Source organism: Electrophorus electricus, chromosome 14 (assembly GCF_013358815.1).
Source record: "Electrophorus electricus isolate fEleEle1 chromosome 14, fEleEle1.pri, whole genome shotgun sequence".
Lineage (NCBI taxonomy): Eukaryota > Metazoa > Chordata > Actinopteri > Gymnotiformes > Gymnotidae > Electrophorus > Electrophorus electricus.
This window is the reverse complement of record NC_049548.1, coordinates 4,805,939-4,820,540: the sequence shown is the minus strand read 5'-3', so window position 1 is coordinate 4,820,540 and position 14,602 is coordinate 4,805,939. Positions and strand designations below refer to the sequence as shown.

Below are 14,602 nucleotides of genomic sequence, written 5' to 3'. Positions count from 1 at the left end.
GTAATGTTTGAACAAGAGGGGTTAGTTTTATGGATTTTTATGTGCTTGCTTAAATGGGACCTTTTTTGGCTAATCTTCACAGTCAATACCATGTTAGATCAATTCATTAGATTCTATAATAATTTTTCTTGTAAGATCCAAGGCTACAATAGATATGTGTTGTCAGTCAATGATAATAGAAGACAAAAATACAAGTAAAAGAATAAATAATTTAAATGGCTTAAATTATTTTTAAAAAACCAACAGAATTTATTTTATTTAAAAATGTGCTGCATTTGGTGAAATACTGTTATTTCTGAACACTTTAATCTGTGGATATTTATGTGTCAGAATTTATGTTTTAGACATGTCTGTGCCTGCACATGGTATTGTGTGCATTTAATTACAACTCTGCATGAGCAGACCGAGCTTAGCATGGTTAAGAATTCAACCAGCCTTTTATGTTTGCTGTGCACAGGAATATCCATTACTCCTCTCCTAATTCTTTTTTATTGTATTGGGCATTGCTTAATGGAGAGTGTAATAAAATTATATTACACATTTTATTTTTTATAATGGCATCTTTTCAAAGAGACAGCGAGACATTTGGCCATCTGCATTATCTGCTAACTTTTTTGTTTACAAGTACGAAACTAAGTACAAAATTAATTATATTGCATCTGGAATATCTGCATACAGATATGTTTTCTGGTAGTTCTGAACAATGCTGTTTTATTGGATTTATGGGCATTTTAGCATTTGTTTGGTGCAGAAATCAGAATTTTAATCCTAAAATAATTAAACTCTTGCAGAGACTTGTGAAGTACAGTGACCATAACAGTTAAGAGGACCAATTGCCAGTGCTCTATTTCCATACATTTCAATGTGTGGCAGGCTTGCTCTTATCAGGACTAGAGAACCATTATCTGTCTGTGATTTTTTCCATACCATGCAAAACCTAATGAGTACTGCCTTTTTGGTGTCCTTGAAAAATATTAAATGAGGTTCAATTATGCACAAGCTTAAGAAGAATGTTTATGACAATCCTCAAATAACATTTTTCTTAAGCTGTTACTTTGCAAGATCATTAATTTTTTTAATTATATATTTTTGTGCTGACACAGAATAAGCCTTAACAACATCACCATTGCATTATTCTATGGGATTGCTTGTGGAATCTTGTGGAACAGGAATTGTTTGCTCTGTACATGTCCCCACTGACATTTCTCACATATGGCTACATGGCTATGGAAGAAAGCTAAATGGAAACCAAGCCATATATTTGTATACAGACTCCTTTGAAGTTACTTTAAAATCCTTCTGTCTTTTGCGCTACGTCGCTATGTCGAATTCACTTCAAAATATAGTATATTTGATACAAACAGGCAGACGTTCAGAGCAATACACTGTTAATTTATTTTCTTTCTTTGTGATAAGGGCAGAGCATGAGAGCGATGAGTGAGAATAGCAGTGACTGTGAGCAGTGCATTCATGAATGCAAATCCTTAGTATGATTATCAACACAGAGAATACCAGAGAGAAAAAAATAGTTTTTCATGTATACACACATTTTTAATGTGCATTGGCTTCGTTCAGAAAGCTGTGTCCTTTTCATTGACCGTTTTTAAGTCAACATCACACTCAAACAGGATTGGTTCAGTTTGACAGCTCTGGTCCATCCCCTTTCACTTACGCTGCTGTACTCAAGTAGCAAAGGGTTGTCCCTAAATTTAGATTAGAAACACTGGTGGGAAGCTGCACAGTGTGGTCTCTGTGCATGTCTGTGTGTATGTGTATGAGGGACCCTAAATGAAAACATTCACTTACCAATTTATTAAGGAAGGAAAAGGGGAAAGGAGACAAAGGTCTTGACAGAGGTAACCTGCACTGGAAATGAAAGAAGGGACCAGAAACAGCTGGTAGATTATCAGTGCAACAGACGTCTGACTCTATGTGGATATCTATTTATCTGAAACAGGATTACGTTTGAATCAGGTAAATCCATTTTTAACTCACTGAGTTAAAACACTTTAAATAGTACATCGCAGGGCACCAGATTTTTACTTATCAAAGCCATGTAAGATAAGTTGTTGTATGTGTGCATTCATTGTCCCTTAAACATTCAAGGGGTTTCATAAGGTATGTATTTCCTTATTATTTTACTGACTGCATTCATTTATTTGGAAGTCACACATGCTCCATTTCTCAGAAACAACAATCTTAAATCCAACCTGAGTTTAATAAGTTTTTAAAAATCTTTATTGGAGTGCATTGTATTGTGCAGAAAAATCATAATTTGAATCTAAATAGAAAGAACAGGCAATAGACGTGAGCCATCCTGGCTAAGTGGTTATGGATGACTGCATTCAAAGGAATGAAACAGCTTAGTCAGAGAAATAGAAACCAAACAGGCCACCTGTGTGAAACCACAGAGTAACCATGGCAATCCTTGCACCAATCCCAGTTGAAAGAGATGTTACATTAAGAAACACTGGTCTAAAGGTTCTGTCCAGCATGACACTCTTATGAGTGAGTCACAAACTGCTGGGCTTGGATGTCTTTGGCAAAACCTCTCCCTTGTTGAAACATAGTTTCAGTGAAAGGCTTTGAACTTGGCTATTAATTGTCAAGGTTTAGAAAGGGCACAATGTACATTCTTTGTGATTTTTGATACTGCTCAAAGGACAAAACCAAATAACGACTCACTAAGTGCAAAGAATAGTCTGGTGTTGCCACAAGGAAGTTCATAAGTATTATTACAGGGCAATTAGACAGAACATGCTATCAACATTAACACTTGAAGTTCTAGCAAAGGTTCTAAATATGCATGGGGCTATCACTGACCAAAAAAGATTCTGTTCTTTAGCTGGCTTATTGTGCTCCAACTAAAGGCAGTGGCTTACTGCCATTCTCAGGAACACAAAACCAGTGACTTCACTGAATGATATGAGACACCTTTTAAGAGATCTGAGGATTAGTGGCTTAGAAATAAATGCAATGAAGGACAGTTTATTGTGAGAAGGTGTTGATTCTAACAAAAATGTCCTTTTAGTGAATGAGTCCAGGCATTATGCAAATGTAAGAGATCAGTAACATGTTCAGTTTTTAACTTAATTAAATTACATCATTGCTTATCAACTGGGTCTTTTTACATTTTAAATGTATTTGGACACAGACACTGTGAATCAGCAAACAGATACCAGTGTTCACAGGACAAAATGAAACATTTTGGAAACTTCTACAGATGTTCCTGAAAATGCTGTCCACTTTGAGACATGAGCTGTTACATGTTGATGCATTTTACCATAAAATGAACTTGTGTGGAAGTTACGGTGTAAAGTGCCACATATTAAAAATGCTGCTCTCCACCAAAGTATCAGACTGATAATAAATCTGTTTGTCAAATATAATATGTTAGACGAAAGGAAATTACATAGTAACTCTGGGACACACCCTGGTTGCTTGCACTGAGGGGTCAACAAAACTGTTCCTTTATCAGACCTCTCCTACTGTTATCATTAAGCAGTTCTGTTTGTGAATTCTCTGTGTTTACTTTGGAAAATATCCAAGAGTTGTACAGAAATAATGGCATTGTTAAGACATTGCTTGCTTCACACTTGGAAGTGATTAAAGAAAAAGCAGTAGATTTTGGCACGTCTTAGATCTCAAGAGAAAGACACAGGATCCAGAAGTGCTGTTCATTAATTCAACAGTTCACCACTAGAATCAGGTGTCCTTCTCCTGTTCTCATCTAATCACTGAGACGAAGACAGAGCCAGCCATGTCAGCTCATAAGGTTGGTCCGTCTGTGTAAGGTGACCATAATATCTATTCTAGCTTATCCAAAATGTGAAGAATTTATCAAATATCCAATTCATGTCCACTTTATCTACTGCATAAAGCACACGTAGTGAAGTGTAACTAAAAATATTTAATGAAACGACACAATGACAGCAATGAGTCTTTTTAATTGAATTGTGACTACATTGCATCAGCACAGTTTAAAGCATTTTAAAAACTTTAATTGTCATGGACATGATTGACTCTTTCATATTTATCGACGAGGGCACACAGCAAATAAGGTTCGTGATGCATCCTATTCTCAGTCAAACCTGGCCCATAAATCACTTGTGTATGTTGTAGGTCCACAGTAAACGTGTCGCACATTTGCACGTCATGGCCGAACCTGCTTGGTGGAAACTGACCTTCTTGAAGAAGAAGTCGGCTGAGTCCAAGGTCCTGTATGAGATCCCAGCAGAATACAGCAGCAGTAATGGCAAAAAGGATCTCTCCAGCCCTCCTCTTTACACAGATAATACAGACAAACAGCTCGATACCAGACTGGAAAAGCTAATGGACAAGTCTGCCACTAAGGGTCGTCATGTCAAAGTCTCCCACTCTGGCCGCTTCAAAGAGAAGAAGAAGATTCGAGCCTGTCTGTCAGAAAATCCCAGTATTTTCCCAGAGTACAACAGGACAGATGAGAACCATGTGGTCGACTAATAACACACAGACACACACAGACACACACACACACACACACAGACAGACATAGACACACACACACACACACACACACACACACACACGTTTGATAATTAGCATTGACATAGTATACAGTACACGGGGGTAGAATGACAACTGAAACATTGCTGAAGAAAATTTTACAAATGATTTTTATCTCTTTACTCTATGGATTAGAACTTCCAGCAACTCTAGAATTTTTTTTTTTTTTTTTTACGGTTTTGGAAGTTTTCACTTGTTAGCATATCTGACAATTTCATTATATGTTGCTTACTCATTGTGAGCCATATGACAATTTGTTCTCAAAATTTACTTAATGAAATGTACCAAATTCACTTAATCAATAACAGATTTTTATATATTATATTATCAAATTAGTTAGGATGATGCTTAGTGGTATGCTTGTTGAAAATCAGTGATATGAGTTACCACTGGTAACATGAAACTAGGAAAAAAGGATTCACTTTTAGTTCTAGTAAAATGATTTTGGCTATACAATGCACAAAGAATATAGACCAAATAGTATATTGGCAAAAGTGAGCCTTTAAAAAAAAATGCTTAGAGTACATCTACTTTGTTGTTAATGTTGCCTAATTTGCAGACCTCAAATGTGCCTAGTAAAAGTTTAAAAAAGATTATTTGACAACATAAAATTTCCAACACTATGACTGGAATATACAACATGAGTTCTCATCTGTTGCTGAACTCTAAAATTGCAGCGTCATTTGTATAACCAGTGCCATCTGCTGGCAAGACATGGCAAAATATCAAATAAAAATGAAACGAGTTGTATGATTCTGTTTAATTAAACATTTTAACCAATAAATTATTTGGCACTACATTTTAGTTAAATTCATAACACAGAAACTCCCTTTTAAGACAGACACATACAAAAATAAGGGATCTTATTGAATTAAAAAGATGCACAAATGTAATTTGTTAAGCTATTAAACTATAGTAATGTACCTTACTCTATTTTTATATAGGTTATGATGCAGCATGGCTGTCTTTATGTGAAGGCAACTAGATTTTGTACTCAAACATTACAGACTAGATAAGTTACTATTTATCAGGGGAATTTACCAAGAAAATAATTGCTTTATATTATCTATTTAACATCAGAATGACTGCCAGTTACAGAAAAACAATTACTAATTCATGGCCATATCACCAAGGGTAGTAATATTATGGTTTGATTAAAATGACCAAGGTCAGGGTGCTAAGCGGTGGTACACCCATCCCCCCTCTGCCCGATGCTGCATGTCCCCAAGTTCGGCCTCTCCCTCTTTCAACTTGGTGAAGACAATGCGATCATGAAGCCTATTGGTCTGGCCCTGCCAGAACTCAATCACGAAAGGCTTGACAATGTAGCCTCCCCTACAAACAGAAGTGCACACTATCTGTAACAAATACTGTACACTTAGGATAAAAAGCATACTCAGTAAAATCACTATTTAAGGAATCTTCATTCACAAATGTAGAACTTTGGTTAGCTGGAATTTCTCAGTGCTGTTTACTAAAGTAAACTACAAATTTCCTTAACACGTACCAGTAATCTGGCTTGGGAACCTCCGAGTCCTTGTATTTCTCCTCCATATCTGCATACTGCTGTCTTATGTACTGTGTATAGAAAACAAGAGGGGGCAATTGACACAGGAATGACTCTCTTCCCTTCCCCATAAGCTGCCTCATGGCTAGAGCAACAAATGCTGAACTGGGCAAAGGCTAGAGGCTAAAGTTGCCTCGCTCACCTCCCGGTCAGGTATCACAGTGCTCTGTCTGCTGACGACCGCTCCGATTTGACTGTCCCGGGGTCTTGAGTGAAAGTACTCACAGGAGACCTGAGGTGGAATTTTCTCTACAATGCCCTCAATGCGAATCTGGGGGAGGCAGAGATGCATTTGAGATGCATTTGTATATGTTCATGTATTCCTGAAAGAGAACAAGCCGCCTCAGAATCCCAGCCGTGACATGACCCATGGCACAGGTGAGCATGTCTGAAAACGTGGTATGAGGGACAAGTGCAGTTTCCTTTGGTAGCACTCACCTGCCTGTTCAGTGGTTCCCAGTAGAAGATGAGGCTGGCATGGGGGTTGCTCTCCTATGGGAATGATTTGGGAAGCACCATGTTTGGATTGTGTGCTTTCATTTCGAGTTTATATCATTGGAGCTTGAGAGAGACTCACCAGCTCTTTACCTTTACGGCTTTCATAGTTGGTGAAGAAGAGGAAGCCCTCATTACTGTAGCCCTTCAGAAGCACCATACGAGCTGAGGGCTTCCCATCCCTTTGTACAACACAGGATGTGAAGAGCAATGTCAGGGCAAACCAGCCATTCTGTGATTGACTACCAGTACTGTACGCATGAGAACAGTCTAGCTATTAGTTCCTAGAAGTGAAGGACTCATTGATGCATCAGATATAGTACAGTCAATGATAAAGTGCAAAACATAATATTCTCACTTTGATGCTGTTGCGATGCACATGGCATTGGCCTCCCCAATTTTCGGGCATGCAGATGCCTGATCAAACCACTCACCAAACTGTTTTATTGGATCAAGAGAAGCAAGCCGATCCTCTACAAAAGACTACAAGATATAAGGAAAAATGTGATCAATATTAATTTGGGGAACAGAGAGCAACCCTTCATTAGTCTACACCTGAGTGTATCTGGTCTGGTCATGGTCTGCTAATATTTCATTAGTATTAACTTGTTGCTCTTTTGTATATGTATGCTCTCGCTCGCGTTCTCTCTCTCTCATTATATATATGATATAATATTTTGTGTTAATTGAGATATAATATACTTCATTCATTCATCGATACAACCACACCATTACAAACGATTTAATATTAGAAGAATGAATTGATGAGGCAACCATTCTTATTCCTGCACTAAGTTTATGAAACTAAGTGTTTGACCTTTGAATGGAATGCAAGGTGTTATGAATCCTGCATGTAGAAATGGCAGGATGTATAAAACACCAGAACCTGCATGATTGTATCATGAAAATGCTTCACTATTAAAAAGTAGAGTACAATGTCACAAGCCATAAGAGGAGAGTGATCTGCTTAACTAAGATCAGAGTCTGTCCAAAAATATTTGCAGAATATTTAAAGGACAACTGACACTGGTCCCTTATTGACTGACTAATTTAGTACTTATTGTAGGGCAATGTTTATGTTTTTTAACAAACTCTAGCACTTATTGTTTATAGCACTTATCATTGTTTAAGATAGACCTTATGTATTTTGCACTTCTAGGTATCAGCATTCATCCCTGTATTCTACAGTATTCTAGTTCATTGGTATGTTTAATTCTAACCTACCATACTGTACTTGGATATATTCTATGAGTAGATGACAAAGCACTTTTGTAAGTCGCTCTTGATAAGAGCGTCTGCTAAATACCGTAAATGCAAATGTAAACGTAAATGTAAAAACATGAATGTTACCTCGCTTTCGCTATTGTACTGCTTTCTCATGCTGCTCAGGTCCATTGCTGTGTGGCCATTCAGAGATTTCGTGCAAAAAGGAAAGACAAATATCGTGCGATGGTGAACTGGCAGGGATATGATCCTAGATGAGACGTATTCCGCAGTTCTGTGAATATATCTCAGCGTTTTAAAGATCAATAGACGTTTCATGCTTGCGGATCACGCAAAGTCCTTCTCGTGTCGTCACCATGTCGTAACGGCATTCGGTTAAAACATCGCGGAAACAGCGCTGTGCTTCGTATTTGATCTTAAAATGAACAAATGTTAAGCGAAAGCAGTAAGATTGTAAAGGTGTACAGCTTTAGTATGACTCATTTAAATAACGATAAAAAACACAAGTTGTTTCTTAGCCTACTCGAAATAGGCTAAGATTTAATGAAAAATAGTTGACTGTAACAACACAACGATTCCATTCAGTAAACGCTCACTAAAATGTAGATCTACAAGTCATGCCCCACAGCGGCAGCAGCAGCAGCAGCAGGCAATCATGTTTTGAATATCAGACAAACCTCGAAGACACCAAACGACACATCCGCTTCAAGATGGCAGCGACCTTGTGTGGCAGGGTTCTTCCAAAAACGGGTAATATTCCTTTTTAATTGCTTCAGCACGTTTCATAATTGATCACTGTAACCTGGGGGCTGCTTCTTTTAATTTTATGACGGTTATCAGCTAAGCGTAACGAAAAAAAAGCCCCGAACAAATCCGTGTGACGTTTAGGTTTCCACAGCAGTTAGGGATATTGAGGCTAAAACGGTGCGCAGGTCTGTTGCCCCTGTTCTGGCGGAACTGGATAAAGCCCTGCACATACTGAGTGCCGTAGATTCAGTAAAAAGGACGTTAGTTATTATATGATAGTGTGTTCTCTTATCTCCGTCGTATCTAAATAATCGATTCGTAAACATTTCAGGACGAGGCTTATTTAAAAAAATAAATGTTTGCAGTTATTTTAAGGCGCCCGTAGGTGGCGCATTTCTTTTCTATATTGAATGCTGTAAAACTTACAAATACTGTAATTCTAGATTGTTACAACACTTTATAATTATGTACTGTTTAAAAGACCATAAGTAAATAAGAGAATGTATGCATTTTATAATCTCAGATGCCAAGTTTACAGGGTTAAAATAATAATTTAAAAAAATGCCACAGTGAAATTTCTTCAGGATTTTGAGTGTTTGTTACATTAATGCAATGTTTTACGATTCGGAGTAAATAAGAAGATTTATCTACACTATATAGACAAGCTGTCATAGCAGTCAAGCCAAAGTTGCAGTTTACTGACTCACAGACCCTGTTTAAATAGCTTTTTCAGGATTTTGGAGTTACCACAAAAAAAAGAAGAAGCAGAAATCACTCAATTCCACACTCTGCAGTAGTTCTAATAGTCTCACACTTCAGTCTCATTGACTAAATAGTGAGTGCATGTTTAGGTCACAATAAATGCAGTTTATTAATTCAAAATGTACAATAAACATAGCATTTAAGCTTGTACTGTGTTGTATATTATTTAATGCCTATCCAAAGTTTAGCTATTGATACATGAAAAATGTAGTCATAGCAGTCTAGCAAATGTGCCAGCACTACTCATGGTGTACATGTTTAACAACTGCTTTGGCAAAATATCTCCATTCAAATTCAGCATTTTGGGACTTTTAATAATTTGCTATATTGATAGTCAGGTAGCTAGAGAGTTAATGACTGGCAGGTATGGCCATACCGAATAAGCACAGACTCTCCTTTACTGTCTATTTATTTATGGTATTTCAGACAATCTAGAATTATAAAGAATATTATAGACACTTTGAAACATGTTCCATTCAAAAATGCAACCTGGACAGTCCATGTATTTGAAGGTTTTATGGCATTCGATGCAGATTTTGTATATTCTCAGTGTGTTAAAACGCGCCACCTACCGACGCCTTAAAATAACTGCAGCATAATTTAAAATTGGAACGGTTTGCCAGCTAAGTATCAGGCTTGTTACCGAAACGTGGTATAACAAAGAGCAAAATATGATGGATCAAAGATTTGTTTTGCCTTCATACTAACTATCTAGCTAGCATATTCTGTAAGGAAGCTGAATGCCATATCACTTATGTTTGAGACTGTTTCCCAGCTTCATTTGTTTTCATATAAAAAATTGCATTATGTCCCCTGGGTCAAGATTCTTGCATCTAATGTACATTGAGTAGTATTTCAGAGACTCACCCATAAATTTAAGGTGAAATATATGTATAGGAGAGTAATATGGCATGTGTTTGTTTGTGAAAGGTTCAGAATATATTTTAAAAGTGTGTAGAGCATCCGATAGTCTCAATGCTCTTCTTTGCTGATATGAACGTAACCAAACAGGATGGTTGCCTTTGACTGAGAGCGTCCGTCATGGCTCCAAGGCAGTCACCCGCCACAGAAAGCCCATGCACTTTCTCAAGCAGAAGCTGATGGCGGTCACTGAGTACATTCCACCAAAGCCCATTCCTCCTCCTGGAGCCCTTTCTCCAACCGTCAGGAAGACCGAGCTGGTAGGTGCTCTTGGTTACGGTTAACCCATGTTGTATCCTCAGCTAGCATGGCGGATTGAGCTACTAAACCAAAGTATTGTCCCTAAAACCTTCCTAGTACAATGACTTCCATTGTACTAGTATATAATGCATAAAACCTTAGTTGAAGTACTTTCTACTAATGATCATCATTACAAATAAAGGCCTTTGAAAATTAGGTTATTTAATCAAAGTGGTCTGTATAATACCACTTTAGTAATTAGTATTGTGTTAATTGTTACAGTGGTAGTGACTAAAGTGTCTTTAGAGTTTGTTTTTTTTTAACTTGGGAATCAGTTGTTTCATATTTAATTCCCAACACAATGCAGCACATTTTCCTAAAGAAAGACATCTGTACACCAAATTAGGACATGACTTAGAAATACTGCTAGTGTTTTACTGAACAGAATTATAGTGCTGCAGTCCTAATGAATGTTAAATATATACATACTGATTATTACTTATTGCACTTGATTACTAATCATCATTACTTAACACAGTAATACAGTGAGGTCTAATTAAGAAACAAATATAGTAACATTTCATTACTTACTCATAAGTAGTTCCCAAATCAATAAGTACTCAAGTATCAGTTAAAGAACTGTAATTATATTACTACATAGGATATCTGTATAGTAGGGCTGAGTACTGTTGTCCTGCTAAATTTAGTGTGCACTAATCTTATCAAATTAATCTTATACTTTTATTTTCCATAAGGAAAGTGGTCTGGTGATTCTGCTGAAGAGAGAGTTGGCAACTGTGTTCAGGGAGTGTAAAATGATTGCCGTTGTCCAGAACAATGCCTCCAGTGCAGAGGACATGCTCTTGTTGAAACACAGGCTTTATAGACATGGCATAACCGTCAAATATTTCTCTAACCAGGTAATGCTAGGTCTCAACTAATAGCATGGAATCTTCAAACTGGTCATACCAGTGTTGAATTTTTCGGTGTTCCTCACACCCCTTTGCCTCACAGGTAATGAGGTCCTTTCTGCCTGACAGCCGGTATAGTAATATGCAGCCTCTGTTCATTGGACCGACTGTTATGTTTGTCAGCAAAGAGCCAAAAGTGAAAGAAATGTTAAAAGTGTTGAGGAGTAGCCCACAGATGGTGCTCTTAGGTGAGTTTGCCGTTCTTATGAAACAATTGCACGGCTATCTTCCGCATGGACTTTGACAAAAGTGGTTACCTATTGCTGTTTCCAATCTGTACCTAAAGGAGCCTGTATAGAGAACACCCTGCTCTCCAGAGAAGGCATACTTAACTACTCCAGACTGCCATCCATGGCCACGGTCTGCGGTGAGCTCGTCGGAGGCCTGGCATTGATGACCTCGCAGACTGTTTCGCAGCTGCGTCACCACCCTGCCCACCTCTCAGCCCTTCTCCAGCAGTATGTCGAACAGCCGCAGTCCGCAAGCACCCCGGAGCCCGCTGGACGCGAGACGGCCTCTGCCATGGAGGAGGCTGCCGCCTGATCCAGTGTTGCTCCGCGATGGACATGAATTAGCCGTTTCTGAAGGGGTTTCATGTCTGAATGCCAGTACTTGGACGCTGTTTACGACATTTATACTTTGTTGACATCATGGACTGAAGGGCGGAATGCTTGATAATTGACATGTTATTGTCATTGTGAGCTTTATTTTTTACGGACCTATTAACATACAGGTCTTCTCTCATACAAAAGTGAATATTTGCTTTTGCTTCACATCACGATTCAATATATAAATAAATTACCAAATAGTCAATAAAGTTTTTCTCTTTGCTTGGCATTTTATTGCTTAATATATGAATGTGGGCTAATTCAAATAAACATGCAGATTGCATAGAAGACATCTGGGGGACATGCTTGTGGTACCCTGATTAGTGTTGCTCTTTGCATTCCTTTGTGATAAAATTGTTGATCTTGGATGCTGTTTCCTCTGACACATTGAATGTACTCTATCATTTAAACAAACTGGCACTGAATTTACAACAAACTCAGAATTCATCTGAATGTCATAATTAATCCTATGCTGAATTAGTTAGCAATTAATGAAATGAACATCAGGTCAGACCATGCTGTTTTTGGACCAATGTTTAAAGGTTGAGTTATCAAAGCACATTGAACTGGAAGGGCTGGAGAGGAGCAGCAGGTCATTTTCAGGTCATTTGCTGGAGTGCATATCTGTCCCATCAGAACCTTCTTCCTGTTCATCTAAGTCCTATAGCTCCTTAGTCACTAATGCGGATAATGATTTGGCTCCATTGTGGCGACAACTCCAGGTGGGTTTGGAGGATATTCATTCTGCTCAGTAGTAGAGGACATTTAATGAGGCTTTCCCAGTAAGTATTTCCTTTTTTGAGGATATAGAGTCACACATGTGGGATCATTTGCATGGAAATAAAATTGTGAAATGTCTAATGTTGGCTGCAGCCTAGGAGTCTCAGGTAAGGTACAAGGACAGGTACAACATAAATGCTATTGGATAAGTTGCATGCTTTCTCAAAGTGGTGTTATAGTTAACAGTTTATGTAGATGACAAAATGAAGAGTAGAACGTTGATGTAAATTTTAGTTGTCAAACCTATTACAAAAGTATGTTATAACTTTAAAAAAATAAGACAATGCACAATTAGTACAGTTCACCAGTAATTATGCAGAAAGGGCATAATGATCAGACTTATGGATATGAAGTTGTTTTAACACACATTTAACAGCGTCCCATTTAAATCAGTATAATAAAATAAAATCAGTATAATGTATTCGGTTAGAGGTAACATTTGTAAAAATGTATTTTTGTTCCACTCAGGGGTAGATGCCAGTTGGCTAACTGTGACAATGTCAAAGGAAAACCTGCGTATGACAAGGTATGTCCATAAACTCTGATAATCAGAGAGGGATGATAACTCCATAAATTTCTCTGTAATCCCAAATTTTCACCTTTTTAAGGTTCTTCTGAATTTTCTTCCATGTTTGACTGTAGAGCATGACTCTTATCAGTATTTATTATCTTATCTACTATTTTTATTATCTGTTTCAAAATGTGTTTTATTGTCTAATTAGCTGAAGCATATGGCAAGAGGTTGGCTTATCTTGTGACAATTTTTTTTTGCTGATTGGTGGACACAGGTACCTCTGATAAACAGCACAGGAATATGGACACAACTGATTTTTTTCAAATATTAATGTTGGCACTAGAATGCATTAACATGTATTTTTGGTAGTGGTTGAAATATTTATATCCTGTTCCCACCGCATGTTTCCATACATGAGATCAATCCTGCCTCAGTGATCAAGCATTACCTAACCCAAACATGCTGTTGGCATGGTGATGCAGAAATTAATTCACAAGCTTTAAACACTTTCTTTTTAACACACAGAAGCAGTTTGCCATTTTAGTCAAATTCTTTTTACAAAGGTTTTTTGTAGTCAGACACTGTTTTCTTGGCTTGTGATCAGTGTTCCAGGGATATTCATGCACCGAACTGCTAAAAAAAAGGTTGCTCAAAGCCAATTACCAAAATGGCATTAATCCTCTCACCTAGAGACAGTCGCTGACTGTGTGCTAGATTACGAGCACCAGGCTAAAAATACTGCAGCTCCTCTATTAAAAAAGATTAAGCCTAGAAGACATACATTTTTCTTTAGTACTGAACTTAATAATATAATAATATAATATAATAATATACTTAATAATATACACTTACTGTTGTCAGTTGTTAGTTCACACTTTTTCATCTAATCTGTTGAGACCACTGTCAAAAGACCACCATCTGATCTGATGAGTCCACTCAAACAAAGCTGTTTGTATAACCAGCAGTTAATTTCTCAAGCTTTAACTGTCCAACTGTTGCAGTGCCTGTTATGTATTTTCCATTAGCCAGGTAGAAATTTACTTAATGGGCATGTGTGAACATGTCAGTGTTCTAAGGAGAAGTGGCTGTACTTGTTTGGTTTAAAATACACCTGTCCCTGTATATTGTTTCTATAGCAATCATAATACCATTTTATTTAGCCAATTCTAAAGTGATCTGACACTGGAGGCAGCCAAGCCCTTATTGGCCTAAACCCTAAACAGGTTTT

General features: G+C 37.5%; 3 protein-coding genes across 3 annotated transcripts; 2 read left to right on the top strand and 1 right to left on the bottom strand.

Moving 5' to 3' along the window:
• The first annotated feature begins 3,981 nt into the window (after positions 1–3,981).
• On the top strand, positions 3,982–5,200 carry prr15lb (proline rich 15 like b). The gene has a single exon (XM_027020654.2). It carries the CDS (start codon positions 4,156–4,158, stop codon positions 4,480–4,482), a length of 327 nt encoding a protein of 108 aa, XP_026876455.2. The 5' UTR covers positions 3,982–4,155; the 3' UTR covers positions 4,483–5,200.
• Positions 5,201–5,290: 90 nt separating this feature from the next.
• Positions 5,291–8,331, bottom strand: pnpo (pyridoxamine 5'-phosphate oxidase). Its single transcript, XM_027020653.2, has 7 exons — positions 7,958–8,331; positions 6,966–7,090; positions 6,690–6,789; positions 6,551–6,604; positions 6,255–6,383; positions 6,053–6,123; positions 5,291–5,880 (listed from the first exon to the last, which is right to left on the bottom strand). The coding sequence occupies exons 1-7, from the start codon at positions 8,147–8,149 to the stop codon at positions 5,715–5,717; spliced, it is 837 nt and encodes a 278-aa protein (XP_026876454.1). The 5' UTR covers positions 8,150–8,331; the 3' UTR covers positions 5,291–5,714.
• A 102-nt stretch (positions 8,332–8,433) lies between these two features.
• Positions 8,434–12,363, top strand: mrpl10 (mitochondrial ribosomal protein L10). Its single transcript, XM_027020629.2, has 5 exons — positions 8,434–8,581; positions 10,352–10,521; positions 11,257–11,421; positions 11,516–11,660; positions 11,759–12,363. Exons 1-5 carry the CDS (start codon positions 8,449–8,451, stop codon positions 12,013–12,015), a joined length of 870 nt encoding a protein of 289 aa, XP_026876430.2. The 5' UTR covers positions 8,434–8,448; the 3' UTR covers positions 12,016–12,363.
• The last annotated feature ends 2,239 nt before the right edge of the window (positions 12,364–14,602 follow it).

What these genes read in the sequence shown, in the direction of transcription:
- prr15lb (XM_027020654.2), top strand. Translation starts at nt 4,156, where the DNA reads ATGGCCGAACCTGCTTGGTGGAAACTGACCTTCTTGAAGAAGAAGTCG.
- pnpo (XM_027020653.2), bottom strand. Translation starts at nt 8,149, where the DNA reads ATGAAACGTCTATTGATCTTTAAAACGCTGAGATATATTCACAGAACT. An exon ending in GGGAACCACTGAACAGGCAG is followed by an intron (nt 6,384 to 6,550) that starts GTGAGTGCTACC and finishes TGCCTCCCCCAG; the next exon opens with ATTCGCATTGAGGGCATTGT. An exon ending in CTGTGATACCTGACCGGGAG is followed by an intron (nt 6,124 to 6,254) that starts GTGAGCGAGGCA and finishes TTCTATACACAG; the next exon opens with TACATAAGACAGCAGTATGC.
- mrpl10 (XM_027020629.2), top strand. Translation starts at nt 8,449, where the DNA reads ATGCCCCACAGCGGCAGCAGCAGCAGCAGCAGGCAATCATGTTTTGAA. An exon ending in CCGTCAGGAAGACCGAGCTG is followed by an intron (nt 10,522 to 11,256) that starts GTAGGTGCTCTT and finishes ATTTTCCATAAG; the next exon opens with GAAAGTGGTCTGGTGATTCT. An exon ending in TCAAATATTTCTCTAACCAG is followed by an intron (nt 11,422 to 11,515) that starts GTAATGCTAGGT and finishes TTTGCCTCACAG; the next exon opens with GTAATGAGGTCCTTTCTGCC.